Below are 14,645 nucleotides of genomic sequence, written 5' to 3'. Positions count from 1 at the left end.
ACGTTTGTGCACGTAATGAAGATTGCTTCTCTCAAAAGTAATTCATAACAACCACACTGCAAAAAGTCAGTGTTCGAAAACAAGAAAAAAAAATACAAAAATTAGTGGAATATTATTTGAACTAAGCAAAATTATCTGCCAATAGAACAAGGAAATTTTCCATGTAAAGACTTTCCAAAACAAGTCAAATTAGCTAACCTGAATGAAGCCACAAATACCTTAAAATAATTATATTCTCACTAATAACAAGTGCACCACTCTTGGTGGAGAAAAAATGGACCTTTTTTCTCAATATGTTGAAAAATATTCTTAAATAAGTAAATGCTAGTGCCATTATCTTGACATAATGACATCGTGATTTTTTTTTTTCATGCTTGAAGTACGAAATTATTACTTTAAAAAAGTAGTTTTATACTTGTGAGTGTTGATGACACAGCTTTGCAACACTTTATATTCTAGTTTCAAGCATGTTTTACTCAATATAGGTCATCAAATCTCAGCAACGAGCTGTAATATCTTCCTGAGATAATTTCGGACCTAAACACTTAAAACAAGTAAAACATCAACATAAAATATGCTTAGTGAGAAGAATAATCTGATCAGACAGAAAATATGCAAATATCACCCTTATTTGAGATATTTAATCTTACTTGTGGGGCGGCATAGCTCGGTTGGTAGAGTGGCCGTGCCAGCAACTTGAGAGTTGCAGGTTCGATTCCCGCTTCCGCCATCCTAGTCACTGCCGTTGTGTCCTTGGGCAAGACACTTTACCCACCTGCTCCCAGTGCCACCCACACTGGTTTAAATGTAACTTAGATATTGGGTTTCACTATGTAAAGCGCTTTGAGTCACTAGAGAAAAGCGCTATATAAATATAATTCACTTCACTTCACTTAAATTTCCGTTTTTGCAGTGTACCGCCTTGCACAAAAGAAATAATCAGAACTACTCAAAAGAAGAAAGGGACTATTAGCTATGCGGCAGAATAGAATTCCTTGCACAAGCGAATGAGACAAAGCATGGATGCTCATTATGAGTGCAGACCAGCGCGGGCCAGCAGAGGGAGGAGGGGATCGAGTCCAAGTCCAGCACGGTACGAGGAGCTTAAAGGCCTACTGGAATGAGATTTTCTTATTTAAACGGGGATAGCAGGTCCATTCTATGTGTCATACTTGATCATTTCGCGATATTGCCATATTTTTGCTGAAAGGATTTAGTAGAGAACATCGACGATAAAGTTTGCAACTTTTGGTCGCTAATAAAAAGCCTTGCCTTTACCGGAAGTAGCAGACGATGTGCGTGTGACGTCCCGGGTTGTAGGGCTCCTCACATTCTCACATTGATTATAATCATAGCCTCCAGCAGCAAGAGCTATTCGGACCGAGAAAGCGACAATTTCCCCATTAATTTGAGAGAGGGTGAAAGATTTGTGGATGAGGAAATTTAGAGTGAAGGAATAAAAAGAAAAAAAAAAGGCGTTTGCAGTGGGAGCGATTCAGATGTTATTAGACACGTTTACTAGGATAATTCTGGAAAATCCCTCATCTGCCTATTGTGTTGCTAGTGTTTTATTGAGATTAAATAGTACCTGAAAGTCGGAGTGGTGTGGCCACGGGTGTGTTGACCGCCAGTGTCTATGAGGGAAGTCACGCAGCTGCAGCAGGACGGAAGCTCCGCCGATGTCTCCGGTAAAAGCCGACTTAATATCACAATTTTCCCAACCAAAAACCTGCCGGTTGACGTTGAGAAACATGTTCGCTTGACCGCTCTGTGTTAAAGCTTCACAACAAACAAAGAAACACCGGCTGCGTTTCGGTTGCTAAAGGCAGCTGCAATCCACCGCTTTCCACCAACAGCATTCTTCTTTGACGTCTCCATTATTAATTGAACAAATTGCAAAACATTCAGCAACACAAGCTATCCACTCATGTCTACGGTAAGAGCCGACTTATTACCACCATTTTCTCACCGAAACCTGCCGGTTGACATGTGGTAGGGAACCATGTTCGCTTGACCGCTCTGTTCCATAGTAAAGCTTAACCGTCATCTTTAAGGAATGTAAACAAGGAAACACCGGCTGTGTTTGTGTTGATAAAGGCAGCTGCAATACACCGCTTCCCACCTACATCTTTCTTCTTTGACGTCTCCATTATTAATTGAAAAAATTGCAAAATATTCAGCAACACAGATGTCCAGAATACTGTGTAGTCATGCGATTAAAGCAGACTACTTATAGCTGGGATCGGGGCTGGAACAACATGTCCGCTACAATCCGGGACGTCACACGCACACGTCATCATACCGCAACGTTTTCAACAGGATACGTCGCACGACATCTAAAATTGCAATTTAGTAAACTAAAAAGGCCGTATTGTCATGTGTTGCAATGTTAATATTTCATCATTGATATATAAACTATCAGACTGTGTGGTCTTAGTAGGCTTTTAACAACAACCTGACAGCAAAAACCCCAAATGAAACCATTAAAAACCAGAACGGCCTTTTGAGATGATACTCTTCCAATATCAGTTTTTTAAAAAAAATAATTTTCTGTAACGCCCCCCTTTTGGAAGAAAAAAATATCCCCCTCCACCCCCACTCTCCACCATGACTATAAATAGTATAATTTGTCAATAAAGTTGTTTTAACTATACCTCTACATAACATCGTAAGCTTATTCACATTAAAAGAAACCACTTAGCAGTCTTTAATTGCCCCCCACCGTGGTTACAGCACAGCTCGGTTGCTAGGGCGGCCGTGCCAGCCACTTGAGGGTTCCAGGTTCGATCCCCGCTTCCACCATCCTATTCACTGCCGTTGTGTCCTCGGGCAAGGCACTTCACCCACCTGCTCCCAGTGCCACCCGCGCTGGTTTAAATGTAACTTAGATAATGGGTTTCACTATGTAAAGCGCTTTGAGTCACTAGAGAAAAGCGCTATATAAATATAATTCAGTTCACTCACTAAAAACGCTTTATTATATTCTGATACGTCCAAAAAAAAAAGCATGTTCCGCGAGGTCACACGCGCCCCACTGTAAGGCAAGTAATACTTTGAAAAGAAATCCTGAAATCAAAAAGTGATCCGGATCACCGCCAAAATGTAATCGCTTACCACATATTTGCGTTGGTGTCGGTATGATGTCATTGCAAAATTTAGCATAATTGGCTAAGACTCATGTATTTTTTTCAAAAGATGACAAAAACATCATGCATAAATTGAAAAACTAATCTGTGTTATTAGTATCATGGCTTTTTCTTGTTAGATTATATAATAGTGGCCTTGTGATGAGGTGGCGACTTGTCCAGGGTGTACCGCGCCTTCCGACCGATTGTAGTTGTGAGATAGGCTACAGCGCCCCGAAGGGAATAAGTGGTAGAAAATGGATGGATGGTCGGGGTGTAACGGTACACAAAAATTTCGGTTCGGCACGTACCTCGGTTCAGAGGTCATGGTTCGGTTCATTTTCGGTACAGTAAGGAAACAACAAAATATACATTTTTTGGTTATTTATTTACCAAATTTGCTAAATCTTCCAACAAAAAATTTTTTCTTAGTGGAATATTTAATGGGTAGTAATCGGAAACTTGGACAGGTCAATAATTCATAATAACATTGATTTTTGATTAAAAAAAAACAGCTTCGTTTTATTAGTCAACGTTGCAACTTTTTCTAAATTATATTTAGCCATTAAGCTTTTTTGTTTCACTTTTATTTATGTTTTTGTTTATTTTAATAGTATTTTTAGAATGTGTTTTAGGCTTTCAAAATATTAGCTGTGGGCCGCAAATGGCCTCCGGGGCACACTTTTGACACCCCTGCTATAGATAATAAAAAATAAAATCTGATAAATCTATGGGTAAAAAGCAGAGCCTGGCGACGCATGCGCGTTTATCATAACTCTCTCGCTCTCTCTGTCTCCGCCCCTCCCTTACGAATGTTGCTGTGCACATAATTTGTTTTGTTTTTAACCCCTTCTTAACCCTGAACGTACATTGAAAATACACGCAACCCTAACTTAAGATGCCGGACATTTGAGGCATTTAGGAAACTCCACCCGGACAGCCCCGCAAACGAGGACATATCCGGTGAAAAGAGGAGGTATGGTCAGTCTATCGTGAGCATGCCGTGTGTTTTTGTTTTTTTGTTCGATTGATACTTTTATTAGTAGATTGCACAGTACAGTACATATTCCGTACAATTGACCACTAAATGGTAACACCCAAATAAGTTTTTCAACTTGTTTAAGTCCACGTTAATCAATTCATGGTGCCTCGGTGTGCATTGTTTACACAACGTGCGGTGCGCTACTTATTATGTCCATGTGGAACTCGTTTGGTACACCTCCGAACCGAACCAAAACCCCCGTACCGAAACGGTTCAATACAAAAATACACGTACCGTTACACCCCTAAAGGATCGATTATATAATTGTGTTGTATTTTTCAATCGGTGCTGTTTATTGTATTACTCCCTGATTTATATACTTACTTTATTCTGCCCTCCCTGAATGTTGGACTTTAGTTTGGCCGATACATAAACAATCCTTTTGAATTAGAGCTGAAAAAAGGTTTGTTTATTGATATTTTTAATTAAACATGTATGTAGGATTCATGGGGCAGCACGGTGATACAGGGGTTAGTGCGTCTGCCTCACAATACGAAGTTCCTGCAGTCCTGGGTTCAAATCCAGGCTCGGGATCTTTCTGTGTGGAGTTTGCATGTCCTCCCCGTGAATGCGTGGGTTCCCTCCGGGTACTCCGGCTTCCTCCCACTTCCAAAGACATGCACCTGGGGATAGGTTGATTGGCAACACTAAATTGGCCCTAGTGTGTGAATGTGAGTGTGAATGTTGTCTGTCTATCTGTGTTGGTCCTGCGATGAGGTGGCGACTTGTCCAGGGTGTACCCCGCCTTCCGCCCGATTGTAGCTGAGATAGGCGCCAGCGCCCCCCGCGACCCCAAAAGGGAATAAGCGGTAGAAAATGGATGGATGGATGTAGGATTCATGGAGCAGCACGGTGGAACAGGGGTTAGTGCATGTGCCTCACAATACGAAGGTCCTGAGAAGTCTTGAGTTCAATCCTGGGGTTCGGGATCTTTCTGTATGGAGTTTGCATGTTCTCTCCGTGACTGCGTGGGTTCCCTCGAGTACTTTGGCTTCCTCCCACCTCCAAAGACATTAACCTGGGGATAAGCTCCTCCCACCTCCAAAGACATTAACCTGGGGATAAGCTCCTCCCACTTCCAAAGACATTACCTGGGGATAAGCCCCTCCCACCTCCAAAGACATGCACCTGGGGATAGGTTGATTGGCAACACTAAATTGGCCCTAGTGTGTGAATGTGAGTGTTGTCTGTCTATCTGTGTTGGCCCTGCGATGAAGGGGCGACTTGTCCAGGATGTACCCTGCCTTCCGCCCGATTGTAGCTGAGATAGGCTCCAGCACCCCCCAGAAAAAGGGAAAAGAGGTAGAAAATGGATGGATGGATGTAGGGTTCATGTTAAATCAACAATACAGTTTGGTATCAACTATCAACTAGAACAGGGGTCGGCAACCTTTACCACTCAAAGACCCGTTTCACAAAATGAGGAAGACAATGGGAACCGCAACTATTCTCGCCAATATCTGCTGGTGGTCACCCAGATGACAAGAATAAGGACGAGCTATGAAGCCATTGCCTTAAACACCTTCTACAACATGTTGTGAGAGGCTTCCGCGGATGCACGCACACGACTGGAAGGCATACCGGGTGACACAGAGTACACTGACGGTTGTGATATAAACAACTTTAACACTCCTACTAATATGCGCCACATTGTGAACCCACACAAAAGAAGAATGACAAACACATTTCGGGAGAAAATCCTCACAGTAACACAACATGAACGCAACACAACAAATACCCAGAATCCTTTGCATCCATGACACACTCGGACTATGTTATACACCCCACGAGCACCAAACCCCGCCCACCTCAACCACGCGGGGAGGTGCACAATGTGGCGCATATTAGTAGGAGTGTTAAAGTCGTTTATATCACACCTAGTACGCCTTGCAATCTCATACATGTACCGAATGAAGCAGCGAATTGCATGTGTCCGGTCGGCACGCAAATAGCATTCCGTGAATGGCGGGCGTGATGACGTTTAAAAGGACGCAAAGAGCATTCCGTGAATGGCAGGCGAGATGACGTTCATCACGGCACACCCTTAATATTGTAGTCCGAGTGAAAATTGGGGAACGTTGACTCCGGGTGATGTCTGGGAGAGGCATTGAATTTCGGAATCTCCACGGAACAATCTGGGGGGTCGACGATTGTGCAGCTGAGCCGCATCAGAGTTGCCAAAGAGCCGCATGCCGACCCCTGAACTACAAAAAAGCAATACAATTATTATACAGGATAAAGGTTAGCTCTTATGCCGCTAGCTTAATGCTAACATACAAAGGATTATCCCATTGACAGGCTGACAAATATTAGCATCACGATCATTTTGAACTTGTACAAACGTTTATCTGAACAAATTTGACCTAAAGCAGCAAATGCTTACAGGTCTACTTTTTATATCTGTTTTATATTTATTTATTTTTATTTTTTATTCAGTCATTAGTGGAGCGTAATAGTGTTTTTTAATATTGTTTTTAACATGGCTGTGCAGAACTTTGGAAACGTTCTTGTTGTTTAAATGTGCTATATAAATAAAGTGGATTGGATTGGATTGCCCATCCATCCATTTTCTACCGCTTATTCCCTTTTGGGGTCGCGGGGGGCGCTGGCGCCTATCTCAGCTACAACCGGGCGGAAGGCGGGGTACACCCTGGACAAGTCTCCAGGGCTTCACGGTGGCAGGGGGGTTAGTGCGTCTGCCTCACAATACGAAGTTCCTGCAGTCCTGGATTGGATTGGATTGAAGAAAATAATCACCAAACTGTGAAAACAAATACTAGCTCAGTCTTCTGATCTAAAGACTAAATTATGCTCGCGTGTCACATAGCAAGCGTTAGCCAACAGTGCCTGCAACCTGAGGGGTTCCTAGTTCAATCCCCACCCTCTACCAACTTTGTCACGTCCGTTGTGTCCTTGAGCAAGACACTTCACCCTTGCTCCTGATGGATCCTGGTTAGCGCCTTGCATGGCAGCTCCCGCCATCAGTGTGTGAATGTGTGAGTGAATGGGTGAATGTGGAAATAGTGTCAAAGCGCTAGGGGTGTAACGGTACGTGTATTTGTATTGAACCGTTTCGGTCCGGTTCGGTGGTGTACCGAACGAGTTTCCACACGAACATATTATGCTAAAGTCTTAACAAGCTGCTCCGCTCCGTTCTGCCTCTGTGTCTGTCTGTAAACAGCACCCAGCATTGTCCCACCCACACAACCATCTGATTGGTTACACGCAAAGCGGTAACAGCCAATCAGCAGTGCGTGTTCAGAGCGATAAGAGCCAATATTTCACTTGTCCTTTTTCTGTGTTGATTGAGCTGTGTTGAAGCAGCAAAAAAGGACATGATGTTAAATGAAGAGTTTCTGTCTGTGATAGTTGATCGAATAATGTAAGTGCATCATTAAGCCTACATCAGGGGTGTCCAAAGTAAGGCCCGAGGGCCATTTGCGGCCCGCAACTAATTGTTTACCGGCCCGCCACACATTCTGGAAATGCTATTGCAGAAATAAAAAAAGAACACTTAAAAAAAGGGAAATGAGGTGAAATCTAACAAGAAAAAGTTGCAATGTTGACACAAAGCTGCCATGCAGGCTATTTTTATTTATTTATTTATTTATTTTTTCGTTGCTCAAAAAAAAATCTATGTTATAATTAATTATTTTGAAGGCTCCAAAGACTTCAAGTATTTCACTTTAATATGTTTTGTGTTCTAAATATTGCCTATATTGTGTGGTTGCCATATAAAAACATCAAAGTTTTATTTGACAAAAGAGCATAAAACAAACAAAATAATAGTTCAGATGTAAAATCGATAGATTTTGATCCTGTAACTTATGTGTTGAAAGTAAAAGAAAAACCTAATAAAAATGTATCACTTTATGAGTGGGGCACCCTTTGGATCCCAAATATATTTATTGGTATTTATCTTTTCACTGTTATTACTCCAAAAATATAAAGTAATTAAAATCGATGGTGTCCTGCATTATTGATCTTTTAGGGCTTTAATTAATAAATACTGCATATTTCAGTTTTACTATAAAAAAAAGTAGTTTTTGACAGAAAAGCCATAAAACCTTTTTTTGTATTACTTTATATCAACTTGAAGTTGATATAGAGATGTATTGTAAGTGTTAAATTTAAAAAAATAACAATAATTGACATATTTTCAACATTTTAATGACTAAGACCCTTTATGGTCATCGGGACCTTTTAAAAGTAAAATAAAAAAATAAAAAATCCATACATTTTGTTCTGGTTTGAAAATGACAAAATATCAAATTGGCCCCCGCACACTTTCATTTTTCCATGTTCGGCCCTCAGTGGAAAATGTTTGGACACCCCCGGCCTACATGAACTCCATGGTGTTCAGGGATGAATAGTCTCTCCTATTGCTATTGTACTATTTTTTCAGCTATAGTTACAGTAATCATCAGTAATGTAGCAGCCTAGTTTTGAATGGCAGGGTCCCTGCTATCACATGTTGATACAAATATAACATTTAAATAATAAAAATCAACTACAGGCTTCCCAAATGCTGTAATAAATTAAGCATGATGGGGTGACATGAAACTGTTTAATGTTGCACTTTTTATATGTAGAAGAAAGAAACGTTTTGTCATTTTATTTAATCTGAGCAACAACTTGAGGCAGTTTAATGTTGAATAATGTGGGCAGAATTATTATAGTGTTCCCAATGTCAAAAGGAAGAAGCCATTGTTTACAAATTTAGTAAATAAATAACCCAAAAATGTATATTTTGTTGTTTTCTTACTGTACCAAAAATGAACTGAACCGTCACCTCTAAACCGACATTTTTGTGTACCGTTACACCCTTACAAAGCGCTTTGAGTACCTTGAAGGTAGAAAAGCGCTATACAAGTACAACCCATTTTAGCATTTACCCCTTGGGAAGAGAATTGCAATTCACCAGTCAGCCCCCAGCTATAAACAAATCAAGACAGCAGGTATGCAGAAAATTTTCCAGTCGTGCGTGCTGGCTAGCTATAAAATTTTGTCTTCTGTCATCTCAAACCCTCATTTTAAAACTCCATGTTATGTGGAACATGATTCACATAAATCACCTGGAAAGTGAAATGTTACTTTATTGTATAACAAAATACTGTATTTGTGTGTACATATACAGTAGAGGCCAAAAGTTTGGACACACCTTCTCATTTCAAAGTGTTTTCTTTATTTTCATGACTATTCACATTGTCGATTGTCACTGAAGGCATCAAAACTATGAAATCTGTGAAGAGAAACCCCTTGAAGCTCATCGAGAGAATACCAAGAGTGTGCAAAACAGTAATCAGAGCAAAGGGTGGCTATTTGGAAGAAACTAGAATACAAAACGTGTTTTCAGTTATTTCTCTGATTACTGCTTTGCACACTCTTGGCATTCTCTCGATGAGCTTCGAGAGGTAGTCACCTGAAATGGTTTTCACTTCACAGGTGTGCTTGAAGTTCATTGAGAGAATGCCAAGAGTGAGCAAAGCAATAATCAGATAAACTAGAAAATAAAACATGTTTTCAGTTATTTCTCTGATTACTAGAGAGGGGGGGTTGCCCACATCTGAGGTCCTCTCCAAGGTTTCTCATAGTCAGCATTGTCACTGGCGTCCCACTGGATGTGAATTCTCCCTGCCCACTGGGTGTGAGTTTTCCTTGCCCTTTTGTGGGTTCTTCCGAGGATGTTGTAGTCGTAATGATTTGTGCAGTCCTTTGAGACATTTGTGATTTGGGGCTATATAAATAAACATTGATTGATTGATTGATACTGCTTTGCACACTCTTGGCATTCTCTCGATGAGCTTCGAGAGGTAGTCACCTGAAATGGTTTTCACTTCACAGGTGTGCTTGAAGTTCATTGAGAGAATGCCAAGAGTGTGCAAAGCAGTAATCATAGAAACTAGAATATAAAACATGTTTTCAGTTATTTCACCTTTTTTTGTTAAGTACATAACTCCAAATGTCATAGTTTTGTTGCCTTCAGTGACAATCTAAAATGTAAATAGTCATGTTGTTTACCTTGTTTACCTGTATCTCATTTTTTTTGTAAGGGGCGCTGGAAGCCGGCAGACCCGTCAGCGATCCTGTTCTGTCTCCCTGTAATGTTTGTCTAATCTTGAATGGGATTGTGCTGAAAATTTCAATTTTCCTGAAGGAACTCTCCTGACGGAATAAATAAAGTACTATATAATCTATCTAATCTAATCTAATCTATGAAAATAAAGAAAATGCATTGAATGAGAAGGTGTGTCCAAACTTTTGACCTGTACTGTACTTATAACCGCAATTTTCGGGCTTCAGAGTGCACCTAAATATAAGCTGGCATGGCGTAGTGGGTAGAGCGGCCGTGCCAGAAACCTGAGGGTTGCGGGTTCGCTTCCCACCTATTGACATCCAATTCGCTGCCGTTGTGTCCTCGGGCAGGACACTTCACCCTTGCCCCCGGTGCCGCTCACACTGGTGAATGAATGAAGAATGAATGATTGGTGGTGGTCGGAGGGGCCGTAGGCGCAGACTGGCAGCCACGCTTCCGTCAGTCTACCCCAGGGCAGCTGTGGCTACAGATGTAGTTTACCACCACCAGGTGTGAATGAATGATGGGTTCCAACTTCTCTGTGAGCGCTTTGAGTATCCAACAATAGAAAAGCGCAATATAAATCTAATCCATTATTATTATTATTATTATTATTATTATTATTATTATTGAGCCGCACCGTAGTACTTGTGCAAAGACAAAAAAGATCCTTCCGTGGTCCTACCTGCACATCCTGTCCGGAGTGTTCGGTCTGCATCCCGGGGGAACAAACCCCGCAGTAAACTGCGAACCCCCCGACGTGACAGACGGAACACTCCGGACAGGTCGTGCAGGTAGGAACATGGTTTGTTTGTCAAAAGTCAAACAAGTACCAAAAACTGAAAACAAGCCAGAGGAAAGGCTAACACTTATCATAAGCAAGAAGACAAAGAATAAATGATAAATGATAAATGGGTTGTACTTGTATAGCGCTTTTCTACCTTCAAGGTACTCAAAGCGCTTTGACACTACTTCCACATTTACCCATTCACACACTGATGGAGGGAGCTGCCATGCAAGGCGCCAACCAGCACCCATCAGGAGCAAGGGTGAAGTGTCTTGCTCAGGACACAACGGACGTGACGAGGTTGGTACTAGGTGGGATTTGAACCAGGGACCCTCGGGTTGCGCACGGCCACTCTTCCACTGCGCCACGCCGTCCCATAGTCACGTAACTGTAGCCTAAGCAAACAATGAAGCCAATCCGACTGACCGGCAAAGGCAGGCTTAAATAATGCCTCTGATTAGTGCTCGGGGAACAGGTGAGCAGCCTGAACACTAATCAGAGGCAGGTGAAAATAATTAGCAACCATGGTAACTAAAACAAACTCAAAACAGGACCTAAGGGAGTCCCAAAACTAGCAGAATATAACAAACATGATCCGGGCCACGGATCATGACTGATACAGCTTTGGCGGGTCTCTAGGGCCATAAGTAGAAGCATTTAAGTCTCACCTTAAAACTCATTTGTATACTCTAGCCTTTAAATAGACCTCCTTTTTAGACCAGTTGATCTGCCGCTTCTTTTCTTTCTCCTATGTCCCCCCCTCCCTTGTGGAGGGGGTCCGGTCCGATGACCATGGATGAAGTACTGGCTGTCCAGAGTCGAGACCCAGGATGGACCGCTCGTCGGGACCCAGGATGGACCGCTCGCCTGTATCGGTTGGGGACATCTCTACGCTGCTGATCCGCCTCCGCTTGAGATGGTTTCCTGTGGACGGGACTCTCGCTGCTGTCTTGGATCCGCTTGAACTGAACTCTCGCGGCTGTGTTGGAGCCACTATGGATTGAACTTTCACAGTATCATGTTAGACCCGCTCGACATCCATTGCTTTCGGTCCCCTAGAGGGGGGGGGGGTTGCCCACATCTGAGGTCCTCTCCAAGGTTTCTCATAGACAGCATTGTCACTGGCGTCCCACTGGATGTGAATTCTCCCTGCCCACTTGGTGTGAGTTTTCCTTGCCCTTTTGTGGGTTCTTCCGAGGACTTTGTAGTCGTAATGATTTGTGCAGTCCTTTGAGACATTTGTGATTTGGGGCTATATAAATAAACATTGATTGATTGATTGATTGATTGAACTCTGGAATGGATTTTAAGTTTTTTTAAACTAATGTTATGTTATAGTTCTCTCTAAATCCCAATCATGAAAGTTTGGTTACCTGACCAAAAAAAAAAAAAAAAAAGACCAGAACACTGAGGTCCTAATACTGCTGATTTAAAAACTGGATCTCATAAACATTTATGTTTAGAAGTGAAGTGAATTATATTTATATAGCGCTTTTCTCAAGTGACTCAAAGCGCTTTACATAGTGACACCCAATATCTAAGTTACATTTAAAACCAGTGTGGGTGGCACTGGGAGCAGGTGGATAAAGTGTCTTGCCCAAGGACACAACGGCAGTAACTAGGATGGCACAAGCGGGAATCGAACCTGCAACCCTCAGGTTGCTGGCATGGCCACTCTACCAACCGAGTTATGCCGCCCCTGAGTGGTTGTGTAATGCAACAAAGAAAAAGCTGACTCAGGTTGATTTTGTGCTAGTTCTTAGAATAAAACAGCCTTCTGACAACATGTTGTTTCCTATTGTATTTTTTCCTAGGACTGCTGAAAGTCGAGAGCGGGCGTATGACCACAGCACGTACGGTCATCACGAGCGTGCAGGGAGCAGTTTCGAGCGTCAACGACATTATGACACGGACTATTACACGAGAGAAAGGACTCTCAGCTCGTCTGGGACCGGGTCTGGCACCTCCCTGGGAAACGGTACGGCCCTGTCCGCTGGAGTCGGGAGCATCGTCAACGCCATCGCCGGCAACACCGGAGCAACTGGGGCGGCGGGGTCCGCCACAGGAGGAAACGGTGGTTCTACGGCCAGCGGAGTCGGCTTCTACCGCTCCCACAGCAGGAGTCCGTGTCGCTTTGAGACACCGGAGCCTCGGTATGAGCCTCGGACCAGGGAGGCCTTCACTCTGGCCAGTGTGGTTCACAGGGACCTTTACAGAGAGGACCGGGGTCGACGCGGCGAGCGCTCGTATCGACACAGTCGCAGCCGGTCTCCGCACTCGACGCACTCGCGGAACCCGTCTCCTCAGAGACTGGCAAGTCAGGCGACCAGACCTCCGTGCTCCCACAGCAGATCGGGTTCTCGCAGCCGATCCTCCAGTTCAGACTCGGTCAGCAGCACCAGCAGCAGCACTAGTGGCAGGTGAGTGATGCTCTTTGATGTTTGTGCACGCCTGTGGCGCCACATTTTATATGACTAGACTGCTGAGTGCTGGGATTTCTTACAAATTATTCACAAGCATAGTGGAATTCAGGACTTGTCTTTGGGAGTTAAAAGTTTAAATCCCACCGTCGACAGAAAAACTACCGTCATTTCCAAACGATAAACCCCGTTTCCATATGTGTTAGATGTAAATATAAACGGAATACAATGATTTGCAAAATCCTTTTCAACCCACATTCAGTTGAATGCACTACAAAGACAAGATATTTGATGTTCAAATTCATAAACTTTATTTTTTTTTTTAATAATAATTAACACGTGCCAAAGTAGTTGGGAAAGGGCATGTTCACCACTGCGTTGCATCACCTTTTCTTTTAACAACACTCAATAAACGTTTGGGAACTGACGAAACTAATTGTTGAAAGTGGAATTCTATCCCATTCTTGTTTTATGTAGTCCAGGTGCGCTCACACTTTTTCTGCAGGCGAGCTACTTTTCAATTGACCAAGTCGAGGAGATCTACCTCATTCCTATTTATAATGTATATTTATTTATTTATGAAAGAGACATTTTAGTTAACAAGTTAATGGTGTTTAATGATAATACAAGCATGTTTAACACACATAGATTCCTTTCTTTCATGAAGACAAGAATATAAGTTGGTGTATTTGATTCTGATGACTTGCATTGATTGGAATTAGACAGTGGTGCTGATAACGTCCGCATTTTCAAATGGAGGAAAAAAAAAAAGTCCTCCTTTCTGTCCAATACCACATGAAAGTGGTTGGATTTGGCATCTCATTTGTCCAACTTGCATACTCGTTTTTAAACACTTTGTTATGAGAGTAGCATATGTGTGTGGCCCTTTAATGTCTGGCAGCAGGTGAGTGACGTCAGTGACTGTGCGGGTGGGCAAGCAAGTGAGAAAGCGGTCGCTGAGGGCGGGGGAGAAATACATTGGCATCAAACTCCGTAGCTTGCTAGCTTGTGCACGCTAGCTTTCTGAGACTCTTATTTTGTTAGCACAGGCAGGATGAAACAGGTCTTTTATGGTGAAGACAGGAACTGTGCTGTCGGTCTTTAGAGTTTTGACAGTAGGTACGGAGTCTCTAGAAATAAAATGTGTTTCTCTGCGTCCGCCCTGTTAGTGATTTTTTCTTAAATATGAGCTCGC

The 14,645-nt window shown here is 42.5% G+C and overlaps 1 protein-coding gene across 2 annotated transcripts in view; it reads left to right on the top strand.

Moving 5' to 3' along the window:
* Positions 1-14,645, top strand: part of spen (spen family transcriptional repressor) — a 100,843-nt gene that overhangs the window by 36,066 nt on the left and 50,132 nt on the right. For both annotated transcript variants that reach the window (XM_061904780.1, XM_061904781.1), the window contains one exon: positions 12,845-13,450. In XM_061904780.1, coding sequence (XP_061760764.1) covers positions 12,845-13,450 — 606 coding nt within the window. The remainder of the gene's footprint in view (positions 1-12,844; positions 13,451-14,645) is intronic.

Source organism: Nerophis ophidion, linkage group LG06 (assembly GCF_033978795.1).
Source record: "Nerophis ophidion isolate RoL-2023_Sa linkage group LG06, RoL_Noph_v1.0, whole genome shotgun sequence".
NCBI classification, from domain to species: domain Eukaryota; kingdom Metazoa; phylum Chordata; class Actinopteri; order Syngnathiformes; family Syngnathidae; genus Nerophis; species Nerophis ophidion.
The sequence above is the reverse complement of the archived record's forward strand: the minus strand, read 5'-3'. Positions and strand labels throughout refer to the sequence as shown.